The sequence below is a fragment of the Saccopteryx bilineata genome, chromosome 5 (assembly GCF_036850765.1).
Source record: "Saccopteryx bilineata isolate mSacBil1 chromosome 5, mSacBil1_pri_phased_curated, whole genome shotgun sequence".
NCBI lineage: Eukaryota > Metazoa > Chordata > Mammalia > Chiroptera > Emballonuridae > Saccopteryx > Saccopteryx bilineata.
The window spans coordinates 29491921-29505069 of NC_089494.1; the positions used below are offsets into that span (position 1 = coordinate 29491921).

Consider the following 13149-nt stretch of genomic DNA (forward strand, 5'->3'; position numbering starts at 1 on the left):
TGAACAGGTCCTGTGTTTTCTCTTCAATCTGCCACTCCTGACTAGAGCCATGCGGGGCCGGTAGCTTCGCCTGCACGTATAAACTTCCCACTAGAAAACAGCCTTGTTCCTGGTGCCTTTCCCTGGGTCACGTTAGCCCTGAACGTCCTCACAAGGAAGCGGGACACCGCCTTCCAGCCCAGAAAGCCTGCTCCTCTCAGGGTCAGCGAGGGGGCCTTGGTCACAAGGCTCCAAGAACTGGAGACTCACAGTGGCACCCAGACCGACTGTGGCTGCTGGAACGTGTTAGTCTGCACATAATACTGTGCACTGACCTTAAAGGATGTTTTTTACATGAATTTTTTAGTAGAAAACATAAATAAATAACAGCAAGGCACAGCACAGCCACTCTTTGAGGAAACCAAGTGGAACTCATTAATCATGGAGAACAGGGCTCTGCCCGCTGAGCCCAGGGACAGAAGGAACTCCTGGGCCACAGCTGCCACGGCTCCGTGAGTGGCCACCTACCACCAGGCCCGCAGTCTCCACATATTGGGAGTTTTTTTTTTTTTTTAAAAGTTCCCTAAAATTAAAATTCTTTTTGGCTAAAACTACCCCAAGTCTTCTCTTGCAAGCACTCCGCCCACTTTAGAGAAAGGGAGCCAGACGCAGAGACTCTGTGGCTTGTACAGATGTGACAGGGGATGCCCTCCAAGACGGCCACTACTCTGTAACCCTCTCAGGTGGAGGCAGGCTCCTCCTTTAAAAGGAACGGCTCAGCCACCTGCAGCATGAATTACAATGAAAACAGGCACATCATTTGACCCAGACATTCTGTCGGAGAGAGACAAGTGTACAAAGAGGTGACTTTCAAGGATGTTCATTGCAATATTGTTTATAACAGTAAAAAGAAAGAAAGAAAGAAAACTAGACACCACCTGAATGCTCCTCATGGGGGTAGCGCTTAATAAACTACGGCACTTCAACGTGATATGGAATGCTATACAACAGCTAAAAAGGGTGAGGTAAATCTGTCCGTGTGGACTGATGTACCTTTGAGACTTTGTCAGAGGACAAGAAGCAAAATGTCCAACAGAGAGCCAATGCTGTGATACCATTTACACAGAACAAAACCAAACCCCAAGCAAACCAAGCCAAGAATTGGACATGAACAAATACGTTTGTAAAGGCATAACACAAAGCCCGGAAGGGCATACTTCTGACTATCTCTCATCTCTCATGGTCACTTTCTCTGGGGCGGCCCAGATCTTAACTGTAAGATGAACTCTTCTTCTTGTGTTATTGGTATTTTTTGAGTATGTATAACTTGTAAAAAAAAAAAAAGAAGAAGAAGAAGAGAGAGAACCAGCCAGTTAATATCCTAAAATTTCCCCGACAACATCCTTTGGGATCAATAACCACTCTGGTCAGAGCCTCCAAGAAGAGTGTTTCCCCTCTCAACACCTTGTCTTGCTGCTGGCTAGTCCGTGGCCGACTCTTCAGATGGCCTTTCCTATTTCTTGGTCCAGTGCCTGTGGGGCTTTTGTTTTCTTTTTGAACTCTTAAAGATCAGTGACTGAAAAAAGCCCAAGAATAATTTACTTTACGCAGAAGAGTGGAGAGCAATTCTGGGTTTCCTGCCCACCCACTGGGCTTGGGGCAAGAATGGCTTCTGCTGGTTTCCCCGAAGCACCTAGATTCTCCATGGGGCCATTCCATGTGGAAAAGGGTTTTTGCTCTTCGGCAATTCCCCAAACCTCGTATCTCTTTACTGCTTAGGTTTGGGGCCAAACAGAACTCCTCTACACAGTACAACAATACTCTGGCTGAGGCCTGTGGCCTGACGCCTTCTGAGGGTGCAGGCTTCTGATTATATCTAACCTTTAGACATACTCCAGTGTGCCCGATCTATGTCAGGCTTAATTAATTCCTACACTTTTCCTAGCCCATAATTTATTTATATAAGGCGACGCTTTTCCCTGCTGACCAAGGCCGGCAGCGGCTGTTCCCCTCCCCGCTCCTTGCTCTGGCTGGATTTGTCGTGTGTTTTCTTTGGGCACGTCCACTGGAGGGGATGAAAGGCGGACTGCAGCTGGGAGAACCCCAGCGAGTGCACAGGGGCACGGGGAAAACCAGCCGCATGGACAGATCTGCGGACTGGCTCAGATGTGCAGCCCACCCTGCAGACAAAGCAAAACTTAAAGATGATGCTCTTTCCATCAAAGAGTACAGAAAGGCCACAGAGTCTGTGCAAATCAACTGCAGAGCTGGTGCAGAGGGGTGGGGACAGTAAATACGGGGCTGCGGCAGATTGGCTGGGCGTCGGTTATCGGGGCCAGGAGGGCAGTGTGTTGCTTCAGCAGCGAGAACGCACGTTGAAACCATCATAAAGGGCCAGGTAGGAGCCCAAACAGACCGTGCCGGGCCTTGACATCTGGTATTTATGATCCATGGAAACACAGTTTCTGTTACATTTGTGCTTGAGCTTGGTCTGAAATACTGCACTGATCACAGTGCTGTGTCTGTTGCCTGAGGTTAGTCGAGTCCGAAGGGTCTTCACCCTTTTGGCGCAGGGCAAGTACCTCTAGGAGAAGCCTTGGGACTAGAACCGAGGCGGGAAGAGCAATGATGCAATTCTCCAAGGCGGCTCCCGAAACAGCAACGCTAACGAAGCATTACACGATGGCTAATTTAATTAAGGCTGGCAAATCTGGTCCCAGGCCAGCTTAGGAAAATGGTGACTGAGCCTGGGTCTTTGCCTAAAAGAAATGGTTTTGAGATGTTTTCATTTTATCCTTTACTAATGGGAACAAACGGCTTTAAGGAAAGCCAAATGTTATTTGGCCAAAATGGGTAATTATGCTTGTCATTAGAGGAACAAACAAGGCTCTCGTCATGGACACTCTACTTTCTTCCCCTGTGCAGGACAGATAGTGACAGCCATCTGTACTAACAGGGCTTTCTGTAAGATCTGGAAACCAGAAGCCTGTCTCCTTTTAGCACGACTGGGAGAGGTTTTATAGCTGTAAAAACACTTTTTCCTGGATCTAGGTTTAAGAGGAAAAAAGAAGGGCTCTGGCAGAAACTGGGTGTCCTGGATATGTTCCTTTTAAGACCTTAATCATGGCTCTCAACCCCCCGAGGAAGGCTCCTAGGTTGATGAAATGCTCCCTGAATACAGGGTGGTGGAAAATACTTCCATGACCTCTTCTTGACCACATTTTAGAAACACTGAACAGCTGGGAGGTTGTAGTTCCTAGATTTTTTTCTCCCTAATCCCTCTGATATAAATAATTTCTATAATGAATCACTAACAACCCAAAGAGGAGAACCAATGAAAAGTACCTATCAACAAGACCTGGCCTTTTTTTTTTGTATTTTTCTTAAGTGAGAAGCGGGGAGGCAGAGAGACAGACTCCCATGTGTGCCTGACTGGGCCCACCCGGCATGCCCACTAGGGGGCAATGCTCTGTCCATCTGGGGCAGTGCTCCATTGCAACCCAAGCTATATTAGCGCCTGAGGCAAGACCATGGCACCATCCTCAGCACCCAGGGCCAACTTGCTCCAGTGGAGCCTTGGCTGCGGGAGAGGAAGAGAGAGATGGAGAGAAGAGAGAGAGGGGGAAGGGTGGAGAAGTAGATGGTTGCTTCTCCTGTGTGCCCTGGCCGGGAATTGAACCTGGAACATCCATATGCCAGGCTGATGCTCTACCACTGAGCCAACTGGCCAGAGCCTAAGACCTGTTTTTTTGAGTAAGCTTCCCCATTCACTCTCCTCAGTATTTTTATGGAATGTTCCTTTTTTTAAAAGAAACTGTCCCACCCTCATAGTTCCAGATTCACAGAAATCCTTTCATTATCTTCATAATGTGCTCCAAAATGAAGTCTGGAATGTCTTGGAGCCTCAAACATATGACGAGTTTCCATTTTGTCTGTGAAAGCGCTCGTAAGTATGTTCCCCTGGAAGTAATAATTAAGTAGGTGAGGGCTAAGACATCACCACTTCTTTTCCAAAGGAAGTTATGTGTCTCAGTAGAGCCAGTACATGATTCAGTGTCACTGGTCCCATTCCTCTCGGAGACCCCTTGGAAGTAGAGTCCAATCTCCAGGGGTTTGCCATCAAGAGAAATTTTGTGGAAATCACAGTGAACAATTTAGCACTTAGCAACTTTTGCAAAATCCCACACCAGTCATGAAAGTTGGCTCAGCTGCACAAATTGGATGAAACTCCTAACAAGCAGTAATAACAATAAAAGAAAGAAAAAGCTGGTGTTCCGCCTCAGGGAGATAACCCACCTCCCTCCCACGGAAATGCCCCGTAGCCCAGAAAACAGTCTAAACTTTGGAAACATCAATTTGTTCAAAGCCTATGTTTCAACTTTGTTCTCACAGGCAAAGGGGGGAAGAAAAACCCCAGATGTTTGTATAAAAATATTATCATTTTATTACATTCCACACAATACATTTTCAAATAGTTTCCAATGTCCACAAGTTATTTAGACACACAGGCAACTGAGCAATGCAAGAGTTGTCACAGTTTACAGGGAGAGGGGGTAAGAACAAGAAATTAAAATGTGGAAGTTTTCTTGTTTTTGTTTTTCCTCTGTTGTTCTTTGGTAATTTTTGATTATTTAGGTGTTTGCTTGCCTGCTAGTTCCATTTTCAAGACAGGTTCTTTTTAAAGATGGGTTGTCAACCTCAAGAAATATTACTGAATTTCCTATCCTATTCTGGCTTTAATCCCAAAAAATGTGGGATAAGGGAAAATACAATTTTACTTTAAGCATCCTGTTTTGTTAATGGCAAAGATATGATCATTTTTCCTTTTTTAATTTTGCCTTTGCCAGCAGCTAGGGGGTAGCAATTGCCCGCACGATGTCAAGGCAGGGGTTTTTCACCCAGAAATAAGGGTTCCCTTTCTGGGTCTGCTGACCTGAAACCTCTACTAAGGCCAACACTTTAACTGCCTGAGCTACACCTTCAATCCATCCATTCATTCATTCATTTATATTTTATTAGTTGCTATTACCTCTTTGTCTTCTGAGAAGCAACTCTAAACACATGCACACATGCATTCACCTGTCCAGTCTATTTTTCTTAGAAGTCCGAAGACTTTCCCTCCCTCTATGAAATACAGAATTTTGCTTTTTAAAGCTGCAAGGTATGACTGTATAGAAGAGCTGCCCTTTTAGCACAGTACCTGGATATTACTATGAAAGTTGATGGGGCCGAGAGAGAAAGAAGAAAGAGGAGAAAGAGAATGAGAGAGAGAGAGAGAGAGAGAGAGAGACATCCCTAGCTGAAGTGCATCATGGGATTCACAAAGATTTGAGCAGTCTGATATCCTCAACTACAGCATGGACCTAAAGACGATGTCACACGGAGCATCAGATAAAGATACAGCAAATTCACAAAGTTGTTGTCATCTTCTTTTAAAGAAGGGAAATCCTCAAGGGTATATGGTAACTCAGACAGTTGTTACATTGGCTGGATTTCCCGACGCCACCTGCATCCATGGGACACCTACCAGGATGCCAGTCATTTTAAGGGACTGCCTGGCCTGAAGTGCATGACTGGATGTGGACATCTGAGCGACTGGCACGGAAGTCATCCCATGGTATCCTGGGCTCCTGCCCCTCCTCCCTCTCCCCACTTCTCTTTCCCTTTTCAGCTGGGCCAGGACTCTTCTTGAAATTTTAAGGTGGCTCAGACTCTCGCCTTTCATCTTTTCTTGGCAGGGCTGCTGTGGTTGAGACAGAGTTGCTCTTTGAAACAGAATAAGAGTGGGAGAGCACCATCCTTTCAGGAGGATGAAACAAACCAGATGCAAAAGTGAGTATGTGTGTAGAGGGACTGATGTGGATATTCTGAAAGAATGCTAACAGCCTCTCTTCCAAGCAGGAAAAAAAAAATCAATCATTAGTATTTTGTTCCTAGAAGGTACCTGGAGGCTTTCAGCCCAGGCAACCATCTTTGGAGAGAATCCTGTACTTCCCTAGCAGATTCTTAGCAGGAAGGTGAGAAATAAGCGCCCCCAAGGCGGAGCCCCAAGGTACTAAGAATTGTGTGAAAATACACATTTTCTATCAGTGAAATTGACTTCATTATTGAATCTATCCTTTGTACAATATCATTAGGCCGTTAATCTCCAACATCCCTTTCCCTGTGTTGCTTAGAGAGAGGGCAAATGGGCAGCCACGGATTTGTCTTCATTACACCTTCTCCCGATGACGTGGCAACATCTGGAAATGCCGGGCCAGCCTAGGCGGGTGTATTTGCCAGATGCTATGAATGCTTTGAGGGGTAGCACATGGGTACATTTTAAAAAATGGTTACTCTTTATTCTCTCATAATATTCAAATAAGTCAGGTGGACAGCCTTACAATTTAGTGGCTATAGATAGGTTCAGGCACGCATCAACACCATGAAAAGAAAGCAAATGATTCCTTTCCCCCATATTTTACAAATGCTATTACAATGACCAATGGATACCAAAGAATATGGTATGAAACCATCTTACTCGACTCCATCCAAAGCTGGGCACAGTGAGTGCCCTTGGGTGAGGAGACTTAAAGCCGTTTCAGTCCTTCCTTCTCCTCCCTTCTCTCCTCACCTCCTCCTGCTCTCAAATTAGTCACTGCTTTTCCTACAGTCTCAGTTCCGTCATTCTTTATGACTTATTCCAAGATTGGACTTAAACTGATAAAAGCTAAACATTCATTATGAGCTTCACTTTTATAAGGCAACATGAGACAGATCTGCTTCGGGGCGGGAAGGAGAGGTGGTTCCACAGGCACCTGATGACTGTTGTCTTGTGACTTCCAAGACGCCAGGGGACATGACAGGGGCTCACGTCTGAGCGCATCACGGGGAACCTTCCTCTTGGGTCAGGTGGGTGGGGAATGGGGACAGGGATGGGAGGGGCCACGTTTCAGTTCATGTGGCCTCTGGTTAATCCGGTACCTGGAGATGACAATGGTAGCCAACAGAAAGCCAGCCAGCGCTAGATAAGGCAACAAAAAGCTTCACTCTCTTCTCCAAGTAAACAAAACTAGTACAGTATATTATTTTCTTGTAAAATGCACCCCCGGAGAAGTAACACAAGAGTTAAAGGGGGCCTCTCTGAACACACCCACACACTCCACCGAACAATGAACCAGTCTCTCTCTCTCACACCCACCGACACAGACAGAGCTGACGCACAAAATGTATACTATGTACAAACGGTTTCCCCTCAAGTCTCCTGGCAGGCTGCCCACCTAGAGGAGGGATGGGGTAAGGCAAGGGGAAGAGGCAGGGCACCAGTCTCTGGAAGAAAACCAGCTGAGCCTTGAGCTGCGAAGTGCTTAGGGGTGTAGCTCTTCTCATATTCCGAGATGCAACATTAGAGTCAGGGATGGTTGGTTGGTCGGTTGGTTTGGAATCAACAAAAGGAAAAAAATAAAAAAGAACTTAAGATAAATGGTCAGGATGGATAAGAGTGCATTGGGATCGGGCCCCAAGAGAGAGATGTCTGAGAGTTCACACAGAGATTAGGCGAGGAGAAAAAAGTGCAAATCGAGGCAATGTGTTTGCAGTCTTTCTTGTTTGTTTGTTTTGGGTGCGGTCCTTGCTTCGGCCTCAGCAATGCGAACTGCGGTCTTGCTCTAGCTTAATGGTTAGGGTGGGCTCCACCGCAAGAGGGGCCCCGTTGGTGTAGTGGGAGGTTTTGTAGGTGATGGAGTGATCGGTCTTCTTGGCCGCATAGCGGAACCGGTGGTAGTGGAGCACCAGGGCCAGCGCGACGGAGACCAGCACCAGCACGGCGCCCCCGGCGGCCATTACGTAATACCAGTAGGCTGGGATGGGCTGCACGGGCACCGTGTCCACTGTGGGGTCGGTCCCTGGTAGGAGGGTGCCCCCTGGTGGAGAGACACAGAAGAGTGTTGCTAGGCTGAGAGCATGCAGACTAATAAAAAAATTAATTAAAAAAAATAGAAACACACACATGCTTTGGAGTAGATAGGGAAGGGGACAGGGGGATAAGATGGCACCAAGTATTTAGTCTGTGGTAAGCACTTCTATTCACAACCTTCAAGGTAGGTACTATTAGATCTATTTCACAGATGAGGAAATAGAGGCTCAGAGAGGTCAAGCCAACAGTGATTATGCAGCAAGTAAGTAGTAAGTATGGACTTCAACCAAGATCTCTATGATTAGAATGCTCCTTCTTTTTTCTGTTATACCAAACTTGCTCTATAATACATAGTAGCGGTACTATTCACATACACGCACACACATACACACACAAGTAAATGATGTTGAAATGACTTCTGAGATTCCATAAGGTTGATTCTCCGGATAGGTGAAAATACAGTATTTGGTCTGGCTGGCCAGCATTTTCAAACAATGTATTAATTAGGCTGGCTAGACTTGAAGGTAAATTCCACTTTGGATTGCCAAGGCTTCCATGCCCACTGAAATCAGCCTGGTCTTGTCTAAACAGGTCAATTACCACTGTCAAGCAATGACTAATGAATCTTCATTTTCTTTTTAATTGGATAGAGGATTTTAAAATCTGATTGGAAGGATGTTGCAACCAAAAATGTGGGCACAGAATGATAGTGGGTGTGTGAGAGCAAGAGCGAGTGAGAGCAAAGGGAGGGAGAGATCATTCTTAATCACGGAAAAGACAGAGGAGGAAAGAGAAGCTAGCAGAGGATTTAGAAGGCAACCACATTCACTGGCCGGCCTCTGGTTGCCATGGAGATGATGTAGTAGATTTAAGCGCAGGGTAACTCTGGGGAAAGACTGGCTAGAGTCCCACTTGATGCAAAACAGTACTATAACTTGCTTCTCCCAAAGATTTACATCAGATGAGAATCCGGCCCAGAATGGGACTAGGAGCTTTTGAGCTTGCCAAAACCAGACATGATCTTTACTTCTGAAAAATGATGTATGCTTAAACCTATAAAAAAAATTCCTTCCTCGCTGCTTACATCAATTGCCGGTGGCCAGAAGGATGTACCTTCTCTGTACATGAACTAGCCCAGTGGGGAGCCGTGGCCACGCTGCTGCTGCCTCTCCCGTATAGCGACGGCCTTATTCTGGGGTGCTCAAGATGCGGACAGGGCTTCTTTACAGTCTCAGGCCTCCCCCAGGAGACCTGGAGCTCCTCAAGCAGAAGAACAAACACATGCTCATCTTGATCTCTCCCCCCAGGTACGCCCAGAGAAGGCACTCAGTGAATGCCTGTGACTCAAAGAACTGAACAGAGGCAATAAGTTCTATTTCTGAGCCAGCGTTCGCCCATTCCTGCAGCCCAAGCACCAGAACGCCTCTCTCTGACTGGAGACAGCTGAGGGTGGATCGGACCTTCTGATGTCTTCTCAGAACTGGGAGAAAATCAGAACATTTTTCTTGGACAATCTTTTAGATTCTGCCCACTTTCCCCAGATCTCAGTCATCGGTTTGTCTCATCTTAGGGGTCTCTTCTGCTAAGGTGCAGGGTGTGTTGATGCCTCTTGGGCCATCAGAAGTGCCACAGTATTAAAGGAGCTTTGATAAGGATGCGTCACATAGCACGTGTCCTGGCAGCCGCAGCCCCCGGGGTAGAAAGGATCCTAGGATTCCAGGATGCCCCCCCCCCTGCTCCTGTCTATAGTGTCCTCTACATCACCACCTAGTCTTTTTTCCCCCCTTGATTCCCAAACTATTTCTAGCTCTTAATAATTCCATTACTGTAGCTGAGAAAGTGCTTTCCCCCCCACCATCTCTTGACCATATTAAACGTTACGCATAGACACATGGACAAGGAAAGCAGGAGCTGCAAACAGCTCCTTGAAATGGCCAGCTTTCGAGTCACAGTGCACTGGTGTCAACTCATTATTCAGGTCACCAAGAGTATCTGCTGCCTGGCAACCATCCCTGCTGTTTGATTTTCATGTGGGCTCAGAAGAATGCACGAGAAACAACAAAGTGAGCAGGGATGGCCCAAAGTTCCTCTGTGCTCACCTCCCTCCCCAAAGGGTGCCCTTGGTCTGCCTCTGATTCCGGTTTGGCTGCTCAGTGACAGCGTGGTCTAACGAGGCTGCGCTCACCCGTGAGAGGCAAGGAAGGCGGTAAAGACGCAAGGCTTAACTCCCCATCCAAAGCACCTGACCAGACCACAAAGGCAGGAGTACAGATTTTTTGTCCAGCGGCAGACGGTCACAACTGACCACGTTCCCCCATCACCACCTCGTCTCAGTTCAAAGGTCTGCTTCCCTTCAGCCAGAACGTGGCTTTCCAACATTAAATATACGACACAGGGCTCAGAGTGCTGTGGCTGAGGAAGGAGGCAGCCTATTGCTACTGCTCAGGTGTTTCCTGGGAGAGAGACAAAGTTGGGGCACATTGGGGAAGGTCTCGGGGACCCGCTGGAGGATGATAAAATGACAATATGCTACCTATTCGGAATCAGAGATAGACCCCTGGCTGCAGAGTTCTGCTTGCGAGGAAAGCAAGCTCTGTTTTGGGCATCTTCCTCTTTGAGAACAATATTCCCCTCCTCTGAAATGATCAACATGTAGAAAAGTTGAGTGACAGAAGCCATTTGGGGGACATCAGATTGGTTCCTTAAATTTGTCTTTAAACACTAGTTTGGAGAAACGAGAAAACATACTATGGGAGTTTATGCTTTTAATGTTAAGGGAGTTAGAAGAGGGAAGACACACCTACTCGCCCTCCCCTCGTTTTCCACAATTTTTGGGTGACCTTCAGTCAGGGGCCAGAGTTTTATGGTATGTGCTGCAGTTCAAGAGACTCAAGTCCCCCAGGCAGAGGGACCGCTGGTTTGAAATGTGGCTCTGGAGCAGCGTTCAAGGGCTCTGTGCGAATGAGGCTGTGGGGTCCCAGGACAGGAAGGTAATAGATTAATAGGGGTTAACTCCCTTTCTAAAGCACCTTCCCAAACAGCAGCAATCCAGTCCGATGGTTGGAGGGAGGGAGGGAGGGAGGGAGGAGGAATGGACTGTGGACCCACATTCTGATTCCCTGAAAAATGTTAATGACCTACGGGCACTTTGCCTAATAGTTATTCTTGGAAAGTGCAGCTGACTCCGAAGCTCATTCTGTACCTCTATGTAAAACTGCAAAAATGAGGTGCCCCCTCTGGGCAGATTCCACCTGAGCCAGGTGCCTCGGTTGGTGAGTGGCTGGATTTTTGCCCCACTTGCACCCTCAGCCACATCGGGTGCCTGGGCCATTGCTTTACCACAAAGGAGCCTGGTCTTGGTCCCCAACACGGGAGGGGCGCAGGTGAGACGTCAGCCTTCCGAGAGCCGGTCAGGCGCCGACCCGAGCGTTCCCTTCGATTGTTCCCACGTCTGCCGCTTACTCACATACCTTCCTTTTTCCCAATTGGAAAATCAACTCCTGAACTATTCTTTTTTTATTATTATTATTAATTTCCACCCCCTAATTCTCCACAGAGTTTTCTCCTTGTGTGAGATAATGAGAAACATATTTAAAGAGTCAGTAACTGCAAGTGTATTTGCAAGGCTAACAGGCCTTCATCTGGAGAGGCTCCGGGCCCTCTGGAGAGGAGCAGTGCGAACGCACAGAATCTGACTCTGGGAAAACAATGCGTTTGAAGAAGCCATGCGCGGGAGGAGAGTAAGGAGAAGATTACATGGCGGGTGGCATTCCTCCCACTCCTACTGGGTGATCTGCAATCGGGAAATGTCCGGAGAGCAGCACCGATGACTGGGCGTCCCCTGTGTGGCGGGCGCCAGGCTACAGGCTGCCCGTGAATCATCCTGTTGACTTCCCATCACTTTCAGACGGGAGACCCGAGAACCCGAGGGGACAAGTGGTTTTCTCCTGGTTTCACCGGGAGGAAAATTGAAGGGGAAGACAGAGCAGGACCTATGAAACCCTCGAGTGGACCAGAGCCCTTAGGAGTTCACCCCACTGGCGAGTGAGCGGGTCCGGACTGGAAACACATTCTGTGCTCAAACTGAGGGTTCCGATAATGGTGGCCTGAGGGTCACATCTGGCCCACCCCTATGTCAGACATTTTTGTACACAGCTTCCCTCGTCTGCCCGCATGTTGCTTACGGCCGCCTCTGCGCTCCGGTGGCTGAGCTGAGAACCTGCAACAGAGCCTCAGAGAGCCCGGCACTGCGACTCCTGGCCTCTCACAGAAAAAGTGCGCAGACCCCGCTCGGGAACGAGCGGCCCTGTCCCTTGCTGTGGCTACCTGCCAGAACCTGGCTGAGGACAGCCTCCAGCGGCTCAGGTTCGGCTCAGGTGCTCGCTGAACCGCTGGGAAGGAAAACCGTCCCAGACAGCAAAGCGTAAAGTGTATGCCGTGTCCTCCGACCTGCAGGGGTTGCCCAGGGTTCCTCAGGTCATGTGTTTTGAGAGGCAGCAGTAGGGGGTCCTCTGTCTCAGGAGAGGGAAGACAGGCTGGGCGCAAGGGGGAACTGTTGGGCCTGGCTTGTCTGTGGGGTCCTTTCTGCAGAGGCTGGCAATAAAGTGCTCGGGAAGGGGAGTTTCAGATAAAAGGGTTATTTAATGTGGGAGCTTACACAAGCCAAAAAAAATAAATAAATAAAAAGGTTGGCTCCTCCAGAATATCTGACAGAAGATAGTAGAAAAATATGGTCTGTTTGGAAAAAGAATGTGAAAGTATGAACAATCGCTGAGAAATGACGCGTTCGCTCTGCCTGACCAGCCGTTCACCGGGAGGTTTGCCGTCAGCGCGCAGAAGCCATGCTGGTCTCCCATCTACCTGAACGCCTCAATATATAGATATATCATGAACTTATATAAAAACTACCTTCTATGTTGGTATTCTAATTTTGCTGAAAGATTTCAAATAGAGGGGATTCCATGTTCTACGGGTGAATGCAAACAAAAAACCCTGCAAAATTTGTATGAAGATGAAAAGCGCTAACAATAGTTTTCTGTTTCTTTCCCTCTTTTTAAAAAAAGTCTGAATTGTGCCTGTACTACAATTGTTTGAATAAATGTTTCACTTATTACATAAATATATATATATATATATATGCCTCTGCAGGCAGATCCGTGGTTGGTTGGCTGAAGTCTCAGACACTTAGCTCTTTGGTGGCACTTACGTTACCAGCTTTAAACTAAGGCTGTGCTTTCTGCTCTTCGAGAGAGGAAATGTCTGCGAGAAAAACGTTC

General features: G+C 47.4%; 1 protein-coding gene across 3 annotated transcripts in view; it reads right to left on the bottom strand.

Annotated features, from left to right (window-relative positions):
• The window catches only part of NRP2 (neuropilin 2), a 119732-nt gene that overhangs the window by 14381 nt on the left and 92202 nt on the right, over nucleotides 1-13149 (bottom strand). For 2 of the 3 annotated variants that reach the window (XM_066233352.1, XM_066233350.1), the window contains exon 16: nucleotides 4455-7880. The exons of the other annotated variant lie outside the window; for it this stretch is intronic. In XM_066233352.1, the coding sequence (XP_066089449.1) occupies nucleotides 7600-7880 (281 nt within the window). In that variant the 3' untranslated portion in view covers nucleotides 4455-7599. Of the gene's footprint in view, nucleotides 1-4454; nucleotides 7881-13149 lie in introns of those variants that run through there. 3 annotated transcript variants of the gene reach the window in all.